This window comes from Phyllostomus discolor, chromosome 3 (assembly GCF_004126475.2).
Source record: "Phyllostomus discolor isolate MPI-MPIP mPhyDis1 chromosome 3, mPhyDis1.pri.v3, whole genome shotgun sequence".
NCBI lineage: Eukaryota > Metazoa > Chordata > Mammalia > Chiroptera > Phyllostomidae > Phyllostomus > Phyllostomus discolor.
This window is the reverse complement of record NC_040905.2, coordinates 88,419,257-88,431,967: the sequence shown is the minus strand read 5'-3', so window position 1 is coordinate 88,431,967 and position 12,711 is coordinate 88,419,257. Positions and strand designations below refer to the sequence as shown.

Genomic DNA, 12,711 nt, shown 5'->3' with positions numbered 1-12,711 from the left:
TACCAGTTCTTATCGGGGAATAACTTACATAAATATGGCACTTTCTGTGAGACAAAAACTGTTCTCAGCACTTAACAAATGTTTATTCACTTATTTCCATGAGGTGGGTTTACTATACTGCCCATGTTACAGACAAAGAAATCGAGACACAGAGAAATTAAATGACCTCCCAAGGCCTTACATCCAGAGGATTTGTGCCCAGGTACCTGGTTCCAGAGTCTCTACTTGACACTCTGCACCTCCCACTGCATCACATGAGCCAAGGTCTGTCCCCGCTTTGCCATTAGACTTGTTCTACGTTCTTCAATGGCTCTCCCCATCAGTTCCTAAATACTAATAGATAAAAAAGTAGGAGAATTAGTATGCATATGGTTTGCTGCTTAATTGAATCAGTGGATTTTATGATTTTTGTTTAAAAGAAAGTACTTATATATTTCTTCTTTAGTATAGCCTGCAGTAGGGAGAATCAATAGTAAAAGACCAAAAGCTGGGAGAAGGCAGTGGCTGAGACCCCAAGACAGCACAGACACGTCAATGACTTACGAATCCTGTTACAGAAAAACCTAAACATTGAAATTCATCAAAATGAACAAACACTGGCAAAATCAATTTTTCCCATTGTGACAAAAAAAATTTTAATAAGTCATTCTCTTTATTATATTTTATAGACGTGACTTCTCTAGTGAAAGATCTTGGTTACAGACATGGGAGATTTCTCAGATAATCGTGCTTTGAGAACATAAATGCAGCTATTAAAGACTCCTATTTAGTGTATAAAAAGTAACAAATGCATCATTTTTTAAATTTACATATTTAAAATTAGATCCCATCTGGATGTGGCACAAAAACACGAACTGGGACACATTCCTCGGCCCTGCCGTATGGGAGCGCTCTCTGGCTCCAGGCGAGCGGGCTGCCCGTGGTTGGCCCCATGTTCAGAGGCAGCAGGCCTCTCGTTCTCACACCAGGGTGCTAGTGTGGGAGAACCAGCACGGTCTTTGCATCATGAGTGAGACTTTGTTCATGTGTCCACTGCTTCCTCCTCTGCCACCTGCCTTGTTCAGTTCATACTGCAGTTGCTTGGTTCATCCTTCTGTTACAATTTCAAAGCCACAAAAAGAAGTCCACAGTTCCGGAATTCTTAAAGGCAAAAAGGCACCACCTGCCCGTTGGCTGTGACAGTTTTGGCAGTTGGAGAAAGGAATGTGCCTGAAGTCCTGTTCCTCTCCAGCTGATCTGCCCAAAACATACCTTCATTCTGCCAGCCACCGATAACTCCAGCGTTTCAAGTGTGCTGCACCTTCACTTGGAAGGCCAAATCTCTCTCTCAGTTCTTTCACACCTCATCTCATTCCATTTTTTTTATTTCTTTTAAAACCTATGAATTAGACATCGACGAGTGCAGGATTTCTCCCGATCTCTGTGGAAGTGGGATCTGTGTCAACACGCCAGGCAGCTTTGAGTGTGAGTGCTTCGAAGGCTATGAGAGTGGGTTCATGATGATGAAGAACTGCATGGGTAAGCATGCTTACGCTTTTCCTCTCTGGTCCCAAAACCAGTCGAGCACAGACTCGTTCGTTAGCTCGACCTCGGCTTGTCTCAGAGCTGCTAACAGCATGCTTGGCAGGCAGCTGCAGTGCAAGAGAACAGCTTTACGCATCAGACAGGAAGTCTGCTCCTAGATAGCTCTTGGGGAGCCCCAACCTCTTGGCGCCTAAGACAGTGAGATACTGAAACTGGGCTCTGTTTATTCAAAGAATCTAAAATCAACATGGACTAACTACTCAGGAAGGGTTCGTTTAAAATGTATGACATTATGTGGTGACCCCAACCTTTATACTGAGCCATGCAATTCCCATGTTATTTTCCTTATTTGTGTTACTACAAACTCTTTTAGAATTGCCCACCTCTTAGCCCACTCTTTTGTTTTCAGCGACCTATAGGACTCACCTTGTGCCAAGTAGCGGTGATAAGCCTTAAAGTTTTTCTTACACTTTGATGAGAGATGTAGATAGCAATAAATGATATCTGGGGCTTAGAGTGATATAAAGCAAATATTTATTTTTACTTCATGGGAGCTTGCTCACTTCATACAAACTCCTTGATAGCTCACTGTCTTTGAGAGTAGAACTTGAACCTTTTATCCACTGGCAATAGAAAAAGTGTGGCAAGCATTACCCCATTTCCTATAAGCTTGTCTTTTGAGTCCCACCTCACATAATGATTCTTTCTCCCATGCTGTATGCGTGAATGTTTGTTCCTCAGAGTTCTTTAATGGATCTCACATTTTTACCTTTCAGACATTGACGAATGTGAACGTAACCCTCTCCTTTGTAGGGGTGGCACCTGTGTGAACACTGAGGGCAGCTTTCAGTGTGACTGCCCACTGGGACACGAGCTGTCACCGTCACGTGAGGACTGTGTGGGTGAGTTTGTCTCCTTAGCACCCACCCAGCTCAACTAGTAAAGATGATAAAGATCAGTGGTTGATTCTAATAAACTTGTTTTGGGCATGTGAAATCTAGCTGATTAAAAATTAGAAATTTGGAGTCCCTACTTTTGGTTCAGCCTTTCTTTAGAGAATGCTTCAGTGACATGCTGGAATGAGCCAGCTTTATCCTGGTTAGCCTCCTTTTCATTACAAGCGCATGCGGAAGGACCCTGCGTGAGGGACCCTGTGTGAGGCCATGTAGTTCCCGGTGGATGGGGTGGGAAAGCTGCTCCTATTGGAAGCTGCTCCCTGATAGTTCACCTGTACAATCACTCAGCAGAGTCTACTTCTGTGCCCTGGTCCGCCATCACCGAGTCTGCTCGCACATGTGTAAACGTGAGCTCCTTCTACTCCCTCTTCTCGCAGAGACACCAAGGTCTCTTCACTGGCCTTGAGCTCAGGAAGGACATCAGGGTCCACACAGCGAGACTAGTGATTGGTTGTGGAGCATTCCAGCCAACTGCTTTTCATAAATATACAAAGGCTTCTGGACTCACTGTGTTCCAATATACTGGCTTTAAAACTTTGATTTAGCCAAGAAACATTTTCTTCACAGAAATCTTTTTTGAATGTATAAGCAAATAAGGCAGTTTAAAATAGAGCCGATCACAAACCTCCATTTAAAAAGATAATTTAAGCATATCTCAGTGTATTTCTTTATAAACCCTATTTATAGTGAGATGCTAATATATTAGAAGAATCTTAAATTATAGACTAAACAGACATTTTAAAAAGGTAAATTTAAAAGTTTTAAATATTTTTCTTTCATTTTAATAGTGGTACAAATGGCTTGTTCATATAAATAACCAAAAATATTTGTTCATGGTTGTCAAACAGTGACCCAGAGATCTGTTTCTAAGATCAGTTTATTTTGTTAATTAGTTTTTATGGATCTTAGAGCCGGAAAAAGGTACCCCTCAAAGGTACAATGTACAATGTAAGTTACATATTTTTGCGTATATATAAAAAATAAACATTCAATGATCATAGAGATAAATTTGTATGTCACATAGTCTCCTTACTAATTTTGGGAATTTGTGATGAATGTCTTGTTATATCTGATCATATTGTTATTGTTTTTATGTTACATTTTGTCTGATAAATAGCTTATATGAAGAAGAGTGTCACTACCATTTTCTTGCTGTTCTCTTGCAATTTCAATATCAGTACTAGTTTATTCCACAGATCTTTGCAGAAGTTTTTTCTTAAAGATTTTATTCATTTATTTTTAGAGAGAGGGGAAGGAAGGGAGAAAGAGAGGGAGAGAAACATTGGTGTGTGAGAGGAACATCAATCAGTTGCTTCTCGTATGCGCCCCAACATGGGGATCAAACCCGCAACCCAGGCATATGCCCTGACTAGGAATTGAACCAGCATCCTTTTGCTTTGTGGTGTGATGCCCAACCAACTGAGACACACCAGTCAGGGCTGTAGGAGTTTTTTAAAGGTATTTTTTTATTGTATAAAAGTTAGTTAACTTTAAAATAGTGAATATAATGTGTAGGCGCACTAAACACACAATATGATGAAAACCGATAACAAGTGAGGGCCCTGTAATGAGCCCCGCCGTTTAGTGAAGCAGGCGCCTTCCCTCAGGAAACACCAACACTTGACCATTTGATGGGACCAGCTGCGTGTGCCAGTGTAAACTCCTCTATTAAATGTTTGCAGCTTCCTTACTGGCATGTGCTAGATGTGTGTGGCCTAATGTGGTAGCCACTAGCCACATGTGGCTATTTAAATGTAATTAAAATCAAATAACATTAAAAATCAAATTTCTTAGTCATACTATTCATGTGTCAGGTGCTCAGTAGGAGCTACATATTGGACAGCACAGATATGGAACAAGTCCATCATCATAGAAAGTTCTACTGGACAGCACTGTTGTGGACAGAAATAAGAGAAATATAGATTTCAGAATTTTCTCTGGATGCCTCAGGAGGTTAACTTACTTCCCCCTGAAGTATACGAAGCCCTTTGCAGACCACCGCTCCAGTGCAGCCTGTGCTTGACAGTTTAAGTGATAGTGTTATTGTATAAAACGTTAATTCTGTGTATCTATTTGTAGATGTTAACGAATGCTCCTTGAGTGACAATCTCTGTAGAAATGGAAAGTGTGTGAACATGATTGGAACGTATCAGTGCTCCTGCAATCCTGGATACCAGGCCACGCCAGACCGGCAGGGCTGTACAGGTATGGGGTAGGTCAAGTGGGTCTGGAGCTTAGGGCCCTCCAACCAGCCGAGGACAACTTCTGCCACTTCATATACTTCATGTACTTCACGTACTTCATATAATGAAGTCAATGACAGTCCTTTGTCCTAAAAATGAGTCTAAGAATGGGGGCAGGTCTCTAAGATGCCATGGTTTGGTGGTTTTGTAGAGGAATCCCTGGTTTTGTCATAGGAAACCCCCTAAACTCCATAGTTAATATATTTCTGAGCTCTTTAATCTTAGGTTACCAGAGCTAAATGTCAAATGGAATGCTGTAAAAGGAAATAAAAAGAACTAAGAAAGACTAATGGTATGATGATAAATCTAGACCAATCACAGGGAGAAAATCCAAAATTGTTTAAGCCTTATCAGTTTCAAAAGAAGAAAATGTCTCTTTTTTTTTAAGAAAGTAACCCTGACAAGTAATGTGGTAGCACTGTTTTCACAGATATTGATGAATGCATGATAATGAACGGAGGCTGTGATACCCAGTGCACCAACTCGGAAGGGAGCTACGAGTGCAGCTGCAGCGAGGGTTACGCCCTGATGCCAGATGGGAGATCGTGCGCAGGTACAGAAAATATAGACTTCATGCATCTAGTTAGTTTTGTCTCATAAATCTGGCTCTAAATAATTTGGGTGGAACTGGGTGGGAAGAAACATCTGAGCTTAATAAAAGCCATCCTTCCTTTCACTTGATGTTAATTTTGTATCATCAGATATTGATGAATGTGAAAATAATCCTGATATCTGTGATGGTGGCCAGTGTACCAACATCCCTGGAGAGTATCGCTGTCTGTGTTATGACGGCTTCATGGCTTCAATGGACATGAAAACATGCATCGGTGGGTGCCATCGAAACAGGATAAGTGTTTATATACACATACACAAATATATGCACATTTATACATATACATGTAAACATAAGAAGGGGCTTTTTCATTTATTTTAAAAATTCAAGCTATTATGTTAGAAGATGTAAAAGCTGAAAAGGAAATATTTTTTGAAAAAAAAAAGTCCTTAAAGGCATTATATTTATCTACAATATTGTGTTTTGCAAATAGATTACATTTTGAATTTTACTTGTGTATTTTAGCATTATGCTATTCAGTTTAAAAGATAGCTTTTTTTTTAACTACTAAGATGAACAGGTAATAACCAAAGCATTGAAAATAAATTTTCTAGATGTGAATGAGTGTGATTTAAATTCAAACATCTGCATGTTTGGGGAATGTGAGAACACCAAGGGATCCTTCATTTGCCACTGTCAGCTGGGTTATTCGGTGAAGAAGGGAACCACAGGATGCACAGGTAGGTCTCCAGCTTGTGTCCTCTGTGTTTTAGCTCCTTGTATTTCAGAGGCAAACCTTAAACATCATCTGTTCACTGACATCTCTTAGGCTGTTAGCCACACTGGGCTGTGACTATGTGTGTGGTGAGTAACTGGCGTGGAGTGTGTGTGATGAGTTTGGCTCACCTTTGTGGTAGCACACCATCTCAGCCCCCGCCCAGCGTGGAGTTGGCTGAGGTCTAGACAAGGAGAGGAGAGTGGGTGTGGAGTCTGAGCGCCAAGGCTCTGATGTGTTTCTAGTGGCTCTTGCAGCAGTGTTCACTTTCTCAGGAAGACTGCTGCCCAAACAGGAGACGTAAGGAGCACCAAAAGACATAAACAGTAAACTAACAAAAATTTGTCTAGATTCTATTTAGACACTTCCCTTGCTTGCTTTCCCATGTCTTTCCCTCTCCTCTTTCATTTGCTTTTGTCTTCTCTTCCCCCTGTCCCAAGTGCCTCTGTCTTTTTTCTCTCTTTCCTTTCTTTGCTCACCCCATTATCTCCTGTCCTCTTTCTTTACTAGGTAGATTTAACCTTTTGCATAAAGGCCTGGCAGGGAGAGCTAGAAGTCCCAAGCTCATTGCTTTGGACCTGCCTTCCTCATTGCTCAACTTAAGGCCCTTGTACGGCATTATGCTCAAGGCAGATGGAGGATGGCTTAGACAGAAGCCTGGCTCTTAGGTTGTATTTTGGGGAAGGAGCAAGTAATAGAAGGTGTACTCTGCATGTTCACCACTATCAGTGTTAATGTGAAACCAGTAGTTGTATGTGTTTGTGTGTGTGTGTGTGTGTGATTTCAGGATCTGTAATATGTAATCACTGAGCTGGACAGAACAGACTATTTCTATTTTACAAAGTTCTAGAACACTTTGGGGAACATATATACATGTATATATGTATATATTGATGCATGTATGTATATGCATGTATCTATGTGTATATATGTATGCTATATAGGCAAAAGCTTCATCATTTTCAGGTAACATTTCCAGTGAATATTTTTATATATTGTCAAATAAATAGAAACATACCCATTAAACTGATAGTTTTAAAAAACTCTATAAAATCTTGTAAAGATGTTTAAAATGCAGATAATCATGTAATTTTAAATGGAGAATATACTATCACTTTAACAAGCCAGGCTTGTTCTTATCTTCATGAAAATTAATAGGAAAGAAAAGTAGCCTCTGTTCAGCGGAAATAAGATTTTTCTTGCCATCTCTAATGCCTTCTACAGGGAGTTCTATCTGGGCCCAGGAAGGAAGAAGGGCCCTCGGCGTGGGTAGGGGCTGACACACGTATCTGTCAGGGGTCAGGAGCATCTCCCTTCCACTAGAAAAGGGCTGGCAGTTTCTTCTAGGGAAGGGCTTGCTTAATTTGCATCATGGCCTTTCAAATCTTGTTGGACTCTTCAGAAAATAAAAATAAAAATGTTTTCTTCCTACAGTTTTAGATATTTCCACACTTTAAAATTACTTCTACACAGAAATCTACTGGGAAGTAAAATTAATTAGCTTATATTTTATCTTCTTCATATTAACCATGGTTTCTCAGATGTGGATGAGTGTGAAATTGGAGCCCACAACTGCGACATGCATGCCTCGTGTCTAAACGTCCCAGGAAGCTTCAAGTGTAGTTGCAGAGAAGGCTGGATTGGTAATGGCATCAAATGTATTGGTGAGTTTGAAATGTAAATCACCTTTGCTAAGGCACAAAATTCTTCGAGGCTCTTCTTTACATAGTTGTCAACCCACATACTTGAGTAAGAGCATGCACTTCTCTTTCATTTAATCTCTTGAAAAGCAAAGGCTATCTTTAGTTGTAAGATAGTTCTTATCTAAGAGTTTCCTCTAACATTGGTATAAATGATCAAATTACAACAGTATGTCTTGGCATCTGCTTTTTAGTGTGTTGTTCTGTAAAAATTATTTGATGTGCAGCCAGAAATCCAAACAGCTGCATGATGAAAGTGACTAATATATTTAACCAATCTTTTCATAGAGTAATCATTGAGATTTAAAACTCAGTGAAATAAAGGAAGGGAATGAAAAGTTTGTTGTTGTTTTTTTCAGATAACCTAAGTCTGAAGGAATTGGTCAATACCAGCTTCTTAATAGAAATTAGAATTCTTCCAGACATATCTAAATGTTTTTTTGGATTGCAAGAGATCTGATTCAAAGAAAGAGAATGGGAGGGCAGCCGCCATATTCTAAGTTTTATAGTTCTTGAGCCAAAGTTTAATAAGTCTCCATAGCTGTGAGGCAGAAGACTGGATTTTACTCTCAGTATCATGCACAGTGCTGTGTGATATGTTCAGTGTTTTACATGCCTTAATAATAAAGCATTTTCCAAATGGTAAGACTTGTTCAGGTCAATTAAAAGTAGAAAATTAAGCAAGCTAAACTGACCTCCCCATGATTGCCCATTAAAATCTTACAAGCCTGCAGTAAGCATTAAAGAATAGCTTTAAAATCTTTTACGAATAACATAATAATTTGAATATGCTTTTTCATCCATTTAATTGTTATATGCTTGTCAAATGTTTATGAGCTGACTATAGAATTTAAATTGTCATAGTTTCCAAATCACTTTGTGAAGGAATGTTCTGTGATGACTTCTAGTCCCTTCCACTTGCTGCCCATTTCTAGTGCAGCCGTATCTATCATTAATCACAACAGCTTTTCAGCCATATCCCCATTCCCATTTTCCTAGTCCCATTTGACTACTGTTTTTCTCTTTTTTAGCCTCCCTTTTCTGTGCTTCTTGTCCATCTCTCATTCTGGCCAGCTATTGCAAAATAGTCTGCCTCCATTACCAAAGATTCCGCTGTGCCCAGGCATCTCTTCTCCAAAATAACATCCGTTACATCCACTCCTTCCTTTCCATCGCCATCCCCCTGCTCTGGTCTCAGCCATTTTTGGTATCCTCTCTGGCCTTCTTACTAATCCATTCTTCAGATAGCAGCCAGCCAGATCTTTTCAAACACAGACCTGGTGTCTTCACAGTTGTCATTTTAATCCATTGAATTTAGGATGAAATCAGCTTCCTGTCATGGGTTGTAAGACCTTATAGCATCTTTCTGCTATCTCTCCAGTTCAGTTTCCATCACCTTCTTCCCCTGCTGGTGCGTTGTCACTCTGACCACCTTTAATTTGTCACATCAAGTTCTTTTCCTACCCAGAATCGTTTGTGCTGTTCCCTCTGAGGGACCACCCTTCCCTACTTCTGTTCAGCAGGCTTTTATTCATCATTTGTGTCTGAAGTTAACTAAAAATTACTTCCTTACTAGAGTTTTCCTTGTTTTTGTACTCCAAATCAGATGCCTTTTTTTATTCTCTCATAGCACTTTGTAATGTTTCTTCCTGGTACACATAACAGTATTTAACTTAATTTTCTGTGTTTAACATCTGTGTTTTCCACTAAACAATGGGCTTCACGAAGTCGAGAATCATATATCAGTTTCCTCATCTGTAAAATGAACCTGATAAATCTATGCTACATTTTTCTGTTCTGAAATTCAGTAGTATCTTAGAAATTGACACCCCCCCCCCATTTTTTGATAATGAAACCAGTGATAAAATCCACTCTGAGTAGAAGTCAGAAGGGAATATAGCCCTGGTTTCTTTTAGTCATTAAAAGCTAGTTGATTAGATACCTCAAAAATTGCTTGAATTTATACTCTTGGCCCCTGTTTGTGGCATGAGGAATTTGGATTATGGGTCTGACATCTTAGAGAATTAGAACCTTAGAAATCAACTCAAATACATTCCATTTGGCTAGTTTCCATTTAAATTGAGACAAATGAAAACCTTTGAGTGTTTAAATGTTCCATTTTTGTTTCTGAACTTTATTGCTACGTTTTCTTGGCACGCAGATCTGGACGAATGTTCTAATGGAACCCACCAGTGTAGCATCAACGCTCAGTGTGTGAATACCCCTGGCTCCTACCGCTGTGCCTGTTCTGAAGGGTTCACGGGAGATGGCTTTACCTGCTCAGGTGGGTGGAGTCCTGAGGTGTGTTTTAGCATGACTTTCTGGGCTACTTATGTGCTTTTTTTATTTGAAGAAAATGACTTAAAGGAGGCTGAAATCCCTATCTCTGTTTAAAATCTTATAGGCAACTATGTGTCTTTCTCTTATGTGAAACACAAAAACCTGAAAATTTTCTAAAATATTGGTGTAGGTTTTAAAATAATGGCATTTATTATTGTTCTTTACTGCTAATGACTATCATTTTCCCTTGTTTGTTTATTAACACATCAACCGAAAGTGCAGGCCCTGTCTGACCCAGACCACCTGAATTCAGGCCTTGCCTGAGGGGCTTCCTGGCAGTACAGCCTTAAGTATATTACTTAACATGTGTGGGCTTAGCTTCCCCATTGTAATATGGGCATCATAATAATGATAATGCCACTTATGTTGGTATTTTTATCACTAAATGAATGACATGTGAGAAAACTATTCAGCTTCCTCAGATACAATATATGACCTACCCATTCACTACTATTTAATGAGTTTATTGAAATCTCAGCTTGCATATGGTTTTGAAAGAACCAAGTGAAATAAAACATATAAAGGGCTTAGAAAACACATTATAGGAGTTCAATAAATGGTAGCTGCCACTTAGCTGCTATTCATTCCACATTCCTTGAGGATAAAACATCTTTTTCTTATATGAATTTTTAAGGCTGGATCATCTCTGGACATAAAGTATGGTGCTTTTGTTTGTAAGATAGGTGTTTCTCAGTTGAATTTCAGTACATGCCTTAAACCCATCAATAAAAGGTAGACTCTGTTTTTTTCTAATTATTGACATCAAAAACACAGACTCCTCATTTTCAAATGCCTCTTTAAGAAAACATGTCTATTCAATTTTAAAGCATTATTACTCTTAAGCCTTGGCTATTTCACTTTTCTTAGCATTTCTCTGCACCGTGATATTTAAGAGAAGGAGGTGCCTTTGGTGTCAGGTACAACTGTAACTTAGGTTCTGCCCAGCCGCACATCAGCTCACTGTGACTCCTGCAGCTCAGTTGGCCACTCTTGGCTTTGGTCCCTCCCCTGCTGAACCTCACAGGATTGGTGACCACAGTGAAAATGTGCACGGCAGACAACTCGCACACTGCCTGGCAGATACTGGCCCTCAGCAAACATGGTTTCTGTCCTCCCCTTTTTTTGTTAGATGGAATTAATACATTATCTTTAAGGTCAATGAACAGTGTCCATTTGCATAATTAAGATAGGAATATTTTAATAGGATTATAACGACAAGAAAAAAAACTTTCCTAATTCCCAGAGTGTGTCCCTAATTTGCTCAAAAATATTTAAACTAGTGAAAAAATGAGTTGTTTCTTCTCACACTATAATGCTTTCAAATGAACTAACAACATTTTTGAGATTAGTCCAATGATCTTTGCCATACCTACATGATGTTTTACTGATGCAACAAATTGGCATTGAAGAGGACTGAGACAAATGTGAGAGACCCCGGCACTCCTCCTGTTAGTCATGTTAGAGTTTAATGTTAAGGTGTAGGTTAGATAACTACACTTTCGAGTTGTATACCCTTATTTAGGTGAATATGATTAATTGTTGCTTCATAGTAATGAACACTCACTCAGGCCAGTGAGATTTAGTTGTAGAACACGGAAGAAAATGTGTCATGAAATTTGGAACTTAATAGAGATGTAATTTGCTTATCCCCCAGATGTTGATGAGTGTGCAGAAAACATAAATCTCTGTGAGAATGGACAATGCCTCAACGTCCCGGGTGCATATCGCTGTGAGTGTGAGATGGGCTTCACTCCAGCCTCAGACAGCAGATCTTGCCAAGGTGGGTCACCAGGATTCCAACTCATTTCCAAGTTGGATCAACTACAGCAAATGAAACCACAAAAAGGGCTGGAACAGGCTCCACCTGGAAGCAGAATACACAGCACATGCTGCACATAAAAAAGTCATTCGTTTAAGCATGGATTATTTTGCCGAATGAATAATGAGGAAGGCAGCTTTCATCTCTTATGAAGTTTTCCTGGCCATGAGCCAACGGTTGGAAGTTTGGCTCATTCTTTTTTTTTTTAACCATTTCTTTTTTTATCACTAAATGAATGACATGTGGAAAAACTATTCAGCTTTTAAAGTATGATATACTACCTCCCCCAATCACTGCTATTTAATGTGTTTATCAAAATCTAAGTAGCCCATTTTTGGCACTTGCCATCATGTTTCTGTCTGCTGTCTGTGTGTCTGGGACTGGAAGTCCTCTTTGGGGACTGCCCTTTTGCCTAATAGTAATGTCTCCTTCCTCTAAGTTATGACATCATCCTCCTTTCCTAGAAATGGGGCTTTGTGACTAGGATCATATCTTTCCAAGAAAAAGAATTTGGATTTTCTTTTAAATTAGAGACTCAGTTCATATTACATATCATTTGGGTCATCATTGTGTTCATAAGTAGTACATCAAAATGTAAATGAAGAAAAGGAAAAGATGGAAAACAATTCATATAAACCATAAGGCTTTAACAGATTTAGTGATTCATAGAAAACATTTTAAAAAATACCTCAGGTTAACTGCTAGACACAGATAATAAAACAAAACCAGCTTACAGACTCTCCTTACACTAGTGTCTAATCAAATGAACAGAAATAGTAAATACTGGCATGTGTGTGTGCG

General features: G+C 39.3%; 1 protein-coding gene across 4 annotated transcripts in view; it reads left to right on the top strand.

Moving 5' to 3' along the window:
- Window positions 1-12,711, top strand: part of FBN2 (fibrillin 2) — a 257,503-nt gene that overhangs the window by 188,559 nt on the left and 56,233 nt on the right. For all 4 annotated transcript variants that reach the window (XM_036020716.1, XM_036020718.1, XM_036020715.1 and 1 more), the window contains exons 26-34: window positions 1,390-1,518; window positions 2,301-2,426; window positions 4,560-4,685; window positions 5,154-5,276; window positions 5,425-5,550; window positions 5,891-6,016; window positions 7,593-7,715; window positions 9,913-10,035; window positions 11,746-11,871. In XM_036020716.1, coding sequence (XP_035876609.1) covers window positions 1,390-1,518; window positions 2,301-2,426; window positions 4,560-4,685; window positions 5,154-5,276; window positions 5,425-5,550; window positions 5,891-6,016; window positions 7,593-7,715; window positions 9,913-10,035; window positions 11,746-11,871 — 1,128 coding nt within the window. The remainder of the gene's footprint in view (window positions 1-1,389; window positions 1,519-2,300; window positions 2,427-4,559; window positions 4,686-5,153; window positions 5,277-5,424; window positions 5,551-5,890; window positions 6,017-7,592; window positions 7,716-9,912; window positions 10,036-11,745; window positions 11,872-12,711) is intronic.